Genomic DNA, 12,803 nt, shown 5'->3' with positions numbered 1-12,803 from the left:
CGGCTCACTTTCTAAGAATGTTGGCCATTACCATTGGCCAGCTCCCCCTGTGAAGTGTTAACAGTCACTGAGATGAATCCACCCTGTTCCCACCCCCCCTCTACCCCTTGGTTGATTTCCTGAACCTGCCTCGACTTGAGATAAGAAAATGGAAAGTGAATTTGCAGTGTGGGCGGAGGAGAGAGAAGGTAATGCATTTTGGAAGGTCTAATACAGGCAGCAATTATACAGTAAATGGCAGAACCCTTAAGTGCATCAACAGGCAGAGGGATCTGGGTGTACAGGTCCACAGGTCACTGAAAGTGGCAACACAGGTGGATACGGTAGTCAGGAAGGCATATGGTATGCTTGCCTTCATCAGCAGGGGTATTGAGTATAAAAGCTGGGAAGTCATGCTGCAGCTGTATAGAACCTTGGTTAGGCCACACTTGGAATATTGCGTGCAATTCTGGTCACCACATTACCAGAAGGATGTGGAGGCATTGGAGAGGGTGCAGAGGAGGTTTACCAGGATGCTACCTGGTCTGGAGGTTATTAGGTATGAGGAGAGGTTGGAGAAACTCGGATTGTTCTCACTAGAGAGACGGAGATTGAGGGGCGACTTGATAGAAGTTTACAAAATGATGAGCAGCATGGACAGAGTAGATAGTCAGAAGCTTTTTCCCAGGGTGGAAGAGTCAATTACTAGGGGACATAGATTTAAGGTGAGAGGAGAAAACTATAGAGGAGATGTGCGGGGCAAGTTTTTATGCAGAGGGTAGTGAGTGTCTGGAATTCACTGCCAGAGGAGGTGGTGGAAGCAGGTACGATAGCGGTGTTTAAGAGGCAGCTTGACAAATACATGAATAGGATGGGAATAGAGGGATACGGACCCCGGAAGTGCAAAATGTTTTAGTTTGACGGGCAATATGATCGGCGCAGACTTGAAGGGCCGAAGGGCCTGTTCCTGTGCTGAACTTTTCTTTGTTCTTGTTCTTTGTTAGTCCTCACTTGGTGCAGCCCAATGCTCCAAGACACCTCTGCTCACGATTTTCCTCGCCTGACCTGTACCGTCCATTTCCCTGTGCGGGGAAGGGAACGGGATTATACATGGCCCGGGACTTTCCAGACCCTCTGTGGGCGAGGCGGTGCTCCAGCCGGAAGTCCATTGGCTTGTGGCGAGACCGGAAGATCCCAGTGGGTGTGAAAAATCCAGCTGATGGTGAGCTTCATCTTCTTAAATACTGCCTGATTTTTCTCTCCCGTATCCAGTGCTCTGCCTCCAACCAGAATCACAATAACAACCTTCGAACTAGGAGCAGGAGTAGGCCATTCGGCCCCTCAAGCCTGCTCCCCCATTCAACATGATCCTGGACTGCTTTCTCCCACACTATCCCCATACCCCTGATTCCCTTGGTGTCCAATTGGAATGAACCAGCGCAGGTTGAAGCCACTTGGTTATCCAATTCGTCCCACTCCGCTGTTCGCTCCCAACGTTCCTGCAAATTCTCCCCCTTCAAGTAGCTATCCGATTGCGTTTTGAAAGTTAGTATTGAACCTGCTTCTGCTGCCCTTTCAGGCAGTGCCTTGCAGGTCCCAACGACTCGCTGGGTAAAATGAAATTAACACCTTTAGTACTTACTCAAGCATTGAGCGGCGATTCACAAAGATCTTTCCTTTCTCTGTTGCAACTTTCTCGGCCCTTGGGACAAAGACGATGTCATTAAACGTGCACCCACCTCATCAATGGTCATATTATCCACTGCAACACTGTGCAGGGTGTGAGTGGATAGGCTGAGAGAGAAGGTGAGTGAGGGGATAGGGCTGTGAGAGACTGAAGGAAGAGCAAATCCAAGAGATGGAGAAAAGAAAGGGAAATGTGTGAGAGAGAGGGAGAGAGAGAGAGAGAGATGGAGAGTGAGAGGCAGGCAGAGAGAGAGAGAGACAAAAAAAAACAAAAAGAGGGACAGAGGTGAAAAGAGAGAGGCACGCAAAAGGGAGCAGGGAATGTGAGAATCAGACAGAAGATAGAAAAAGAGACAGATAGACTGAGAGAGTTAGAGAAAGTGAGAGACAGGGAGAGAGAGAGAGACGGAGAAGCCAAGAGAGAGTCAGAGAAAGTGAGAGACAGAGAGAGAGAGAGAACCAGTGAGAGACAAGCAGTCGGAGAGACCAAGACGGACAGTGTGAGATTGATGAAGATAGAGAGACACTAACATGCACATACAGACACTAACACACACAGATCCTAACATAGACAAATTAACACACACAGGTACTAACATATACTCAGATACTAACACATTTACACACACACAGATACCAACACACACTCAGATACTAACACACATGCATACACAAACACACAGCCACCAACACACACACAGACACCAATACACACTCAGATACTCACACACATGCATACACAAACACACAGCCACCAACACACACACAAACAAGCACTAACACACATACACACCAACACACACCCTGGCACTAACACACACAGATAAAGATAAAAGGACAGGAACAGAAAGAGACACACACAGAACAAGCCAGACGCCCAGCAGCTCAGTGTTTAACTATATGAACAGTGTTCAGACACACTCCACCCGCTTTAATTCTGCTCAGTGCTGCATTTGGTGACCTTTGCTTGTGTAACAGGATGAGGACAGCCCAGCTCCTGATGGAATGGTGGGGTGTCACTCTGACAATCCTGTGCGCACACCACCCTCAAACCCCATGGGGAGGACACTGAGGGGGTGCTGTCAATGGAGTGGCTGTATTTGCTCTCTATGTCCGTGTCCCTGGGATTTGGGACAGGGTCAAGGGCCACAACAGACTGGTAGCTGGATAACCCAGTCCACCACACTAGTAGCAGGGCTAGGCAGCAGGAATTTCAGGCCCAGGAGCTTTTTAAGCAGTGTGCGTATTAATTGGCATTTTCTGAGTTGTCAGCTTATTTCCCTCCAACACTGACACCCTTGCAGTAACTCCACAACAACACAAAGCTCTCTGCAAGGAGCTCTCTGTACCTGTTTCTGTGTCCTGACTCCTGGGACTTGGTCATTTGCTTATAGTGTGAGTGGTACTCAATGGATTCCTCTATAGCTTTGTCAAGCAGCTCACTCAGCTGACCTTTGAACTGGTCCAACAATTCTATTTTCATATCCTGGGTCAGAGACAAAAAAAGTGTTTCTGTCAACATAAAGTCAACTACATTGATCAAACACAGCCTCACAGGCTGTGGCCTGGTAACAGGTGGCAACCTATGGCTCAGTCACAGACAGCGGCCTCGTCAGAACAGCAGCCTAGTCAGGGCAGCGGCCTAGTCAGAACAGTGGTCTAGTTGGGGCAGCGGCCTAGTCAGGGCAGCGGCCTAGTCAGAACAGTGGCCTAGTTGGGGCAGCGGCCTAGTCAGGGCAGCGGCCTCGTCAGAACAGTGGTCTAGTTGGGGCAGCGGCCTAGTCAGGGCAGCGGCCTAGTCAGAACAGTGGTCTAGTTGGGGCAGCGGCCTAGTCTGGGCAGCGGCCTAGTCAGAACAGTGGTTTAGTTGGGGCAGCGGCCTAGTCAGGGCAGCGGCCTAGTCAGAACAGTGGCCCAGTCAGGGCAGTGGCCTAGTCAGGGCAGTGGTCTAGTCAGAACAGTGGCCCAGTCAGGGCAGTGGCCTAGTCAGGGCAGCGGTCTAGTCAGAACAGTGGCCTAGTCAGGGCAGCGGCCTAGTCAGGGCAGTGGCCTAGTCAGAACAGTGGCCCAGTCAGGGCAGTGGCCTAGTCAGGGCAGTGGCCTAGTCAGAACAGTGGCCCAGTCAGGGCAGTGGCCTAGTCAGGGCAGCGGTCTAGTCAGAACAGTGGCCTAGTCAGGGCAGCGGCCTAGTCAGAACAGTGGCCCATTTGGAGCAGCGGCCTAGTCAGAACAGTGGCCTAGTCGGGGCAGCGGCCTAGTCAGAACAGTCACCCAGTTGGGGCAATGGCCTAGTCAGAACAGTGGCCCAGTTGGGGCAGTGGCCTAGTTGGGGCAGTGGCCTAGTCAGAACAGTGGCCCAGTCAGAGCAGTGGCCTAGTCAGGGCAGCGGCCTGGTTGGGGCAGCGGCCTAGTCAGAACAGCGGCCTAGTCAGGGCAGCAGCCTAGTCAGAACAGCGGCCTAGTCAGGGCAGCGGCCTAGTCAGAACAGTGGCCTAGTCAGGGCAGCGGCCTAGTCAGAACAGCGGCCTAGTCAGGGCAGCGGCCTAGTCAGGGCAGCGGCCTAGTTGGGGCAGTGGCCTAGTCAGGGCAGCGGCCCAGTCAGGGCAGCGGCCTAGTCAGGACAGCGGCCTAGTCAGGGCAGCGGCCTAGTTGGGGCAGCGGCCTAGTCAGAACAGTGGCCCAGTCAGGGCAGTGGCCTAGTCAGGGCAGCGGCCTAGTCAGGGCAGCAGCCTAGTCAGGGCAGCGGCCTAGTTGGGGCAGCAGCCTAGTCAGAACAGTGGCCTAGTCAGGGCAGCGGCCTAGTCGGGGCAGCGGCCTAGTTAGGGCAGCGGCCTAGTCGGGGCAGCGGCCTAGTCAGAACAGCGGCCTAGTCAGGGCAGCAGCCTAGTCAGAACAGTGGCCTAGTCAGGGCAGTGGCCTAGTCGGGGCAGCGGCCTAGTCGGGGCAGCGGCCTAGTCAGGGCAGCGGCCTAGTCGGGGCAGCAGCCTAGTCAGAACAGCGGCCTAATCAGGGCAGCAGCCTAGTCAGAACAGTGGCCTAGTCAGGGCAGTGGCCTAGTCAGGGCAGCGGCCTAGTCAGAACAGTGGCCTAGTCAGGGCAGTGGCCTAGTCAGGGCAGTGGTCTAGTCAGAACAGTGGCCCAGTCAGGGCAGTGGCCTAGTCAGGGCAGCGGCCTAGTCAGGGCAGTGGCCTAGTCAGAACAGTGGCCTAGTCAGGGCAACGGCCTAGTCAGGGCAGCGGCCTAGTTGGGGCAGTGGCCTAGTTGGGGCAGTGGCCTAGTCAGAACAGTGGCCCAGTCAGGGCAGTGGCCTAGTCAGGGCAGTGGCCTAGTCAGGGCAGTGGCCTAGTCAGAACAGTGGCCCAGTCAGGGCAGTGGCCTAGTCAGGGCAGCGGTCTAGTCAGAACAGTGACCTAGTCAGGGCAGCGGCCTAGTCAGAACAGTGGCCTAGTCAGGGCAGCGGCCTAGTCAGAACAGTGGCCCAGTTGGAGCAGCGGCCTAGTCAGAACAGTGGCCTAGTCGGGGCAGCGGCCTAGTCAGAACAGTCACCCAGTTGGGGCAATGGCCTAGTCAGAACAGTCACCCAGTTGGGGCAGTGGCCTAGTCAGGGCAGCGGCCTAGTCAGGGCAGTGGCCTAGTTGGGGCAGGGGCCTAGTCAGAACAGTGGCCCAGTCAGGGCAGTGGCCTAGTCAGAACAGTGGCCTAGTCAGGGCAGCGGCCTAGTTGGGGCAGTGGCCTAGTCAGAACAGTGGCCCAGTCAGAGCAGTGGCCTGGTCAGGGCAGCGGCCTAGTTGGGGCAGCGGCCTAGTCAGAACAGCGGCCTAGTCAGGGCAGCGGCCCAGTCAGGGCAGCGGCCTAGTCAGGACAGCGGCCTAGTCAGGGCAGCGGCCTAGTCGGGGCAGCGGCCTAGTCAGGGCAGCGGCCTAGTCGGGGCAGCGGCCTAGTCAGAACAGCGGCCTAGTCAGGGCAGCAGCCTAGTCAGAACAGTGGCCTAGTCAGGGCAGTGGCCTAGTCGGGGCAGCGGCCTAGTCGGGGCAGCGGCCTAGTCAGGGCAGCGGCCTAGTCGGGGCAGCAGCCTAGTCAGAACAGTGGCCTAGTCAGGGCAGTGGCCTAGTCGGGGCAGCGGCCTAGTCAGAACAGTGGCCCAGTCAGGGCAGTGGCCTAGTCAGGGCAGTGGCCTAGTCAGGGCAGCGGCCTAGTCAGGGCAGCGGCCTAGTCAGAACAGTGGCCCAGTCAGGGCAGTGGCCTAGTCAGAACAGCAGCCTAGTCAGGGCAGCGGCCTAGTCAGAACAGTGGCCCAGTTGGGGCAGTGGCCTAGTCGGAGCAGCGGCCTAGTCCCAGACAGTGGCCTGAAATGCAGTGGCCTAGTCCCACTCAGTGTTCTAGTCATGGACAGTGGCCTAGTCACAGGCAGTGGACTTTTCAGTCAGTGGTCTAGTTACATTCAGCAGCCTAGTCAAATGCATTGGCCCATACAGGTAGCGGCCTTAGTCAACAGTCAAGTCACAGGCAGCAAGCTAGTCACAGGCAACGGCCAGGTCACAGGTGCACACCTAGGCTCAGTCAGTGGCCGAGGTCCATTCAGTTCTCCAGTCAAAGTAAGTGGCCGAGTCAAAGTCAGTGGCTTAGTCACAGGCAGCAGCCTAGTCATGAACCACAGCCTAGTCACAGTCAGGGGCCTAGTTACAGGCAGCAGCCTATAGTCACAGGTAGCCTTGGTAGTGTGACCAAATTTTAAAAAGTCAAAGGCAGGACACATTCACCAGCTCCTGTTAATTTTGAGTTTCATATTAAGGGGATATGAGAGTCTGTGTGATCGCACAGCACTCCAGTGTAGTACTGAGCTGCTCCCTGGCCCCCTCATTGAGCCATGTTATCCAGAGCTGCACATACTCCAGTGTCAGTGAGCTCATGGTATCTAAGGGACACAGTCAACACCACATCTGGGAGGCTGGCCCAAACAGATTTCGCGAGAGCTCCTGGAGCACAAGCTGACTTGGGGGGGTGGGTTCTCCCTGGGATCAGCTGTCAATCACCCCAGGGTATTCCCACCCCTCCCCCCCCCACCCGACCCCCCCAACAGCCTTGCTGTATCTTCTTGGCCATTCTGGCTGCATTTGACAGCTGCCTTGTACCCAGTGGAATAGCTAAAAACAGGGACATCTGAATGATTTTGAGGAAATTGTCCTAACACCGGGGCATTTAACAAAACCGGGACATCTGGTCAATAGGCCTAGTCACAACCAATAGCCTAGCCACAAGCCACAGCTGATTCACAGCAGCCTAGCTATTTTGTGTTTAAGGACAGCAGTGCTCCCTCAGTGCCTTCTCATTGCAAGGCCTTACTGAACTGACCTCAGACGTCTGCTTACAGAGACCGCCTCATGGCAGAGGTCACCTGACTACAGAAAGCCAGGTGGGACATGTAGAGCTGATTGCATTTCAATCCCAAACACTAGCCACAAGCAGCAGCCGAGTCACAGGCAGCCTAGTTACAGGCAGTGGCCTAATCACAGGCAGCAGCCTAATTTCAGATCAGACCTCTACCATCTAGAAGGACAAGGGCAGCAGACACATGGGGAACACCCCCACCTGGAAGTTCCCCTCCAAGCTACACACCATCCTGACTTGGAAATATATCGGCTGTTCCTTCACTGTCGCTGGGTCAAAATCCTGGAACTCCCTCCCTAACAGCACTGTGGGTGTACCTACACCACATGGACTGCAGCGGTTCAAGAAGGCAGCTCGCCACCACCTTCTCAAGGGGCAATTAGGGATGGGTAATAAATGCTGGGCCCAGCCAGCGATGGTCACATCCTGAGAATGAATTTAAGAAAGTAAAAAAAACCTCCATGTGTAGGCTCTTGGGGGCCATCGTGTAACTCTGAGCTCCCAGTGGGAAATGCAAATCATTGTTGGGCCATAACTCCACAAGCTCCGATTTCCCAATCAGTTCTCTCTAGGACTGCAGATCCCCTCTGGCCCTGGGATCACTGGAATCATTCTCTCTAATGAACAAAGAATGACAGGACAAAAGCTGCAAATGTTTGTCATAATGAGCCCGGCTTTACTGTCCTCTCATAGCCCCAGACGCAGGGCGGAATCTTCCGGTCCCACCAGCAGCGGGCTAGTGGCAAGCGTGGGGTGGGGGGGGGGGGGGGGGGGGGGGACTTAATTTGGTGGGGGGCCAAAATTCAGTTTCCCCCTGTTTCTATCGTCGGGTGGTCTAGGCCCATTCAGTCAAAGTCAGTGTCGCGAAGTCCTTTTGCCTATATTAGCATCTCATGCATGCTCATTAAAAGGCCGCTGGAATGAAGTTCGCCTCCAAATTAAATTCTCCGCCAGCAACAATGCAGAACATTCAGTTTTACGACTGTATATAAGTAGCGCGCACCTGGTGAGCTGCACTTCTTCCATGACTTGGCGCTGAGTAGACACCACTTCTGACTTCCTGGGGACTGCTCATCCCTTCACTCGACACAAAGGCTGGAAGCGGGATGGTAAGGAGGAAGGGTGGAGCTGGGAGGCTGCTTTATTATTAACTCACAGGATGTAGGGGGCACTAGCTAGGCCAGCATTCATTATCCATCCCTAATTGCCCTTGTTTAAGAGTCAAGTGAGTCTGGAGCCATATGTACGTAAGGATGACAGACATTAGTGACCCAGATTTTTATAACAATCGACAATGGTTTCATGGTCATCATTAGACTTTTAATTCCAGTTTATTATTAAGTTCAAATTTCACCATCTGCCGTGGTGGGATTCGAACCCGGGTTCCCAGAGCATTACCCTGGGACTCTGGATTACCAGTCCAGTGACAATACCACCACCTCCCCTGATGAATGGGGACAGGGGAGATGTGAAGAGAATGTTCCAACTTGTGGCAGAATCCAAAACAAGTGGCCATAAATACAAGATAGTTGCTAATAGGGAAATAAAGAGAAATTTCAGAGAGTAGTTATGGAACTCACTACCACAGGAAATGGTTGAGGGAATCCGCTTAGATGGTTTTCAAAGGAATCTAGATGAGTGCATGAGAGAAGCAGGGATAGAAATGTCTGCTGAAAGGCTGGGATGAGGTCGATACAATGGGAAGAGACTCGTGGGGAGTATTAACATTTATATAAATGATTTGGATGAAGGGACGGAAGGTATGGTGGCTAAATTTACTGATGACACAAAGATAAGTAGGAGAGTAAATTGTGAAGAGGATGTAAGGGACATAGATAGGTTAAGTGAGTGGGCAAAGATCTGGCAAATGGAGTATAATGTGGGCAAATGTGAAATTGTCCATTTTGGCAGGAAGAATAAAAAAGAAGCATATTATCCAAATGGTGAGAGATTGCAGAGCTCTGATATGCAGAGGGATCTGAGTGTCCTAGTGCATGAATCACAAAAGGTACAGTAAGTAATTAGAAAGCTAATAGAATATTGTTGTTTATTGCGAGGGGAATTGATTACAAAAGTAGGGAGGTTATGCTTCAATTTACAGGGCCACTGGTGAGACCACATCTGGAGTACTGTGTACAGTATTGGTCTCCTTATTTAAGGAAGGATGTAAATGTGTTAGAAGCAGTTCAGAGAAGGTTTACCAGACTAATACCTAGTAATACCTGGAATGGGTGTTTTGGCTTATGAGGAAAGGTTGGACAGACTAGGCTTGTTTCCACTGGAGTTTAGAAGAGTAAGAGGTGACTTGATTGAAACATACAAGATCCTGAGGGGTCTTGACAGGGTGGATGTGGAGAGAATGTTCCCTCTTATGGGAGAATCTAGAACTAGGGGTCACTGTTTAAAAATAAGGGGTCGCCCTTTTAAAACAGAGATGAGGGGAATTTTGTCTCTCGGAGGGTGGCGAATCTTTGGAACTCTCTTCCTGAAAAGGCGGAGGAAGCAGGGTCTTTGAATATTTTTAAAGCAGAGGTGGATAGATTCTTGGTAAGCAAGGGGGTGATAGGTTATCGGGGGTAGGTGGGAAAGTGGAGTTGAGGTTACAATCAGGTCAGCCATGATCTTATTGAATGGTGGAGCAAGCTCGAAGGGCTGAGTGGCCTATTCCTGCTCCTTTTTCATATGTACATATATATGTTCATATGTTCATATGTGTGGGCTGAAAGGCTTGTTTCTGTGGTGTATAGCCTATGTAATTCTATGTAATCTATGATCATATTCTTGTCAATGACTGATTTCTAGGCGCAGGTAAGTTCAAACTGAAGTGAAATTCAGCCCCAAGCTGTTTCTTGTTCTACAGGGGCACCTGGAAAATGGAAATCTTCAAAGATTTTCCCTAATACTTAAACAAAAAAAAACACAGTTCATAAATTGGAATCATACAGCTACTCCCCAGGGAGTAAATACCTTGAGTAGGTGATTGATAGTGAGGAGGATTGCTGTAGACTGCAGGACAATATCAATGGACTGGTCAGGTGGGCAGGAAAGTAGCAAATGGAATTTAACCCAGAGAAGAGTGAGGTGATGCATTTAGGGACGTCAAACAAGGCAGAGGAATACTCAATAAACGGGAGGATACTGAGAGGTGTCGAGGAATGAGGGACCTTGGAATGAATGTCCACAGATCTCTGAAGGTAGCAGAACAGGTTGATAAGGTGGTATAGAAAGCATATGGAATTCTTTCACTTAATAGCTGAGGCATAGAATATAAGAGCAGGAAGGCTATGCTGGAACTGTATAAAGCACTAGTTAGGCCACAACTTGAGCACTGTGTGCAATTCTGATCACATCACAGAAAGGATGTAGTTGCAATAGAGAGGGTACAGAGGAGATTTACGAGGATGTTGCCACCCAGGTTGGGAAAATTGCAGCTATGAGGAAAGGTTCGATAGGCTGGGGTTGTTCTCCTTGGAACAGAGGAGGCTGAGGGGGGATTTGAATGTGAGGGGCCTGGACAGAGTGGATGGGAAGGGCCTATTTACTTTAGCAGAGAGGTCAGTGACTAGGGGGCAGAGATTTAAAGTGATTGGTAGAAAGATTAGAGGGGAGATGGGGAAAAATGTTTTCACCCAGAGGGTTGTGGGGGTCTATTGAAAGGGCAGTAGCGGGAGAAACCCTCAGCTCATTTAAATGGTGTCTGGATAGGCAGCTCAAGTGCTGGAACCTGCAGGGCTACAAACCAAATGCTGGAAAGTGGGACTGGGCTGGGGGCTTGTTTCCGGCTGGCACAGATACGACAGGCAGAGTGGCCTCTTTCTGTGCTGTAAACCTTCTGTGATTCTATGACTGAGCCATGGAAGTCTTGTGGTGCAGTGGGTGGTGCCCACTGCCTCTGAGACCGAAGTTCTGGGTTCAAATCCAGGACTCGATAGCCAAGGAAGGTGTATTTGTGATGCAGCCAAACAAGTCGAGTATCAACCTGTAAATCCTTCCAACATGTGCCAATGGCAGGCAGTAAGAGTGGGAGAGATTCCTGGTCAGCCATGCGATGGAAAGAGATTGGAGCCTCTACCATCACTATCTATAGCTCCAGACTACAACATGCATGGAAAAGTGTCTGTTGTCACAGCAACTTGGACTCCTTGCCGGGCTGGTTAGATCTGACAGCCGGTGTGGATCAGGTTGGTGCCAGTCTGGCTGGGGTGAAGTCGGGAGCTGCCTCTCTGCCCTACCCGTAGTGCTGTGGGTGGGACCTGCCTTCAAGCAGAGAAATGTGTGTGCTGCAGTTTTCATGAGGAAGGTGACAGGGGCAAGCTTCAATGTGCATCTAGAACTAGGGGTCACTGTTGTTAAGACAGAGATGAGGAGAATGTTTTCTCTCTCAGAGGATTGCGAGTCTTTGAACCTCTCTTCCTCTAAAACTGGCTGAGGCAGAGTCTTTGAATATCTTTAAAGCAGAGGTTAACTCTTGAATAACAAAGGGGGTGAAAGGTTATCAGGGGTAGGTGGGAGGTTACATTCAGATCAGCCATGATCTTATTGAATGGCGGAGCAGGCTCGAGGGGCTGAATGGCCTCCTCCTGCTCCTAGTTCGTATGTTTGTTTGCAGACGATCAAAGCTGTAAAGGCTGGAAGAGAATGCTGGATAAAGCAGAAAGTTACATTTGACGAGAGAATGATTATAAGACAGGGGCACTGGGAGAGACGGTGCAAACAGGTCTGACAAACACTTTCAGCCACTCAAACCTCCTGGTGACAAGAACAACAACTTATATTTATATCGCGCCTAATAACATCGAGTCACATAAGAATTTTTTATTCATTTACTGGACATGTGTGTCACTGGCTAGGCCAGCATTTGTTGCCCATCCCTAATTGCCCTTGAGGAGGTCATGGTGTGCTCATTAGGTCAGGTGACCAACAGCTTGGTCAATGAGGTCGGTTTTAAGGAGGGTCTTAAAGGAGGAGAGTGAGGTAGAAAGGCGGAGAGGGATAGGGAGGGAATTCCAGTGCTTGGGGCCCAGGCAGCTGAAGGCATGGCCGCCAATGGTGGAGCAATTAAAATCGGGAATGCACAAGAGGCCAGAATTAGAGGGATGCAGAGATCTTGGAGGGGTGTGGGGCTGGAGGAGATTACAGAGATAGGGAGGGAGAGAAGCCATTTCCAGTGACTCTCTGGCTCCGATTAGATCGATAAGAATGGAACAGGTGAGAGCAGGTCCCACCCAGCTGGACGACAGTGGAGAGGTGTTGGAGGAGGATGGTGTGGTCAAACCGTGTCAAAGGCTGCAGACGGGGCGAGAAGGACGAGGAGGGAAAGTTTACCTGTGTCACAGTCACACAGGACTTGTGATTTTGATAAGAGGCTGTTTTGGTCCTGTGGCAGGGGCAGAAACCTGACTGGAGGGATTCAAATAGTTCTGGGAAAGGTAGTCATGGATTTGGGAGGTGACAACACACTCAAAGACTTTGGAGAGGAAAGGGAGGTTGGAGATGGGACGGTAGCCTGCAAGGGTGGGGGACAGTCAAGGGTTGTTTTTTTGCGAAGAAAAGGTGATGCCGGCAAATTTAAAGGAGAGAGGGACAGCGTTGAAGGGAGAACTGTTAACAAATTGGTTGACATGGGGACCAGGAAGGGAAGTTGGGTGGTCAGCATTATAGTGGGAATGGGGTCGAGGAGGTGGGGCTCATGGACGAGATGAGCTCAGAGAGGGCATGAGGAGAAAAACTGGAGAAAGATAAGAGCTCAA

The 12,803-nt window shown here is 51.5% G+C and overlaps 1 protein-coding gene across 1 annotated transcript in view; it reads right to left on the bottom strand.

The window, feature by feature from the left end:
• The window catches only part of LOC121273198 (sterol O-acyltransferase 1-like), an 87,464-nt gene that overhangs the window by 55,348 nt on the left and 19,313 nt on the right, over positions 1–12,803 (bottom strand). The window contains exons 4-5 of the mRNA XM_041180188.1: positions 3,015–3,151; positions 1,622–1,681 (exon numbers count right to left, since the gene is read on the bottom strand). Coding sequence (XP_041036122.1) covers positions 1,622–1,681; positions 3,015–3,151 — 197 coding nt within the window. The remainder of the gene's footprint in view (positions 1–1,621; positions 1,682–3,014; positions 3,152–12,803) is intronic.

This window comes from Carcharodon carcharias, chromosome X, assembly GCF_017639515.1.
Source record: "Carcharodon carcharias isolate sCarCar2 chromosome X, sCarCar2.pri, whole genome shotgun sequence".
Taxonomy (NCBI): domain Eukaryota; kingdom Metazoa; phylum Chordata; class Chondrichthyes; order Lamniformes; family Lamnidae; genus Carcharodon; species Carcharodon carcharias.
Note: the sequence above shows the minus strand (reverse complement) of the source record. Positions and strands in the feature narration are given on the sequence as shown.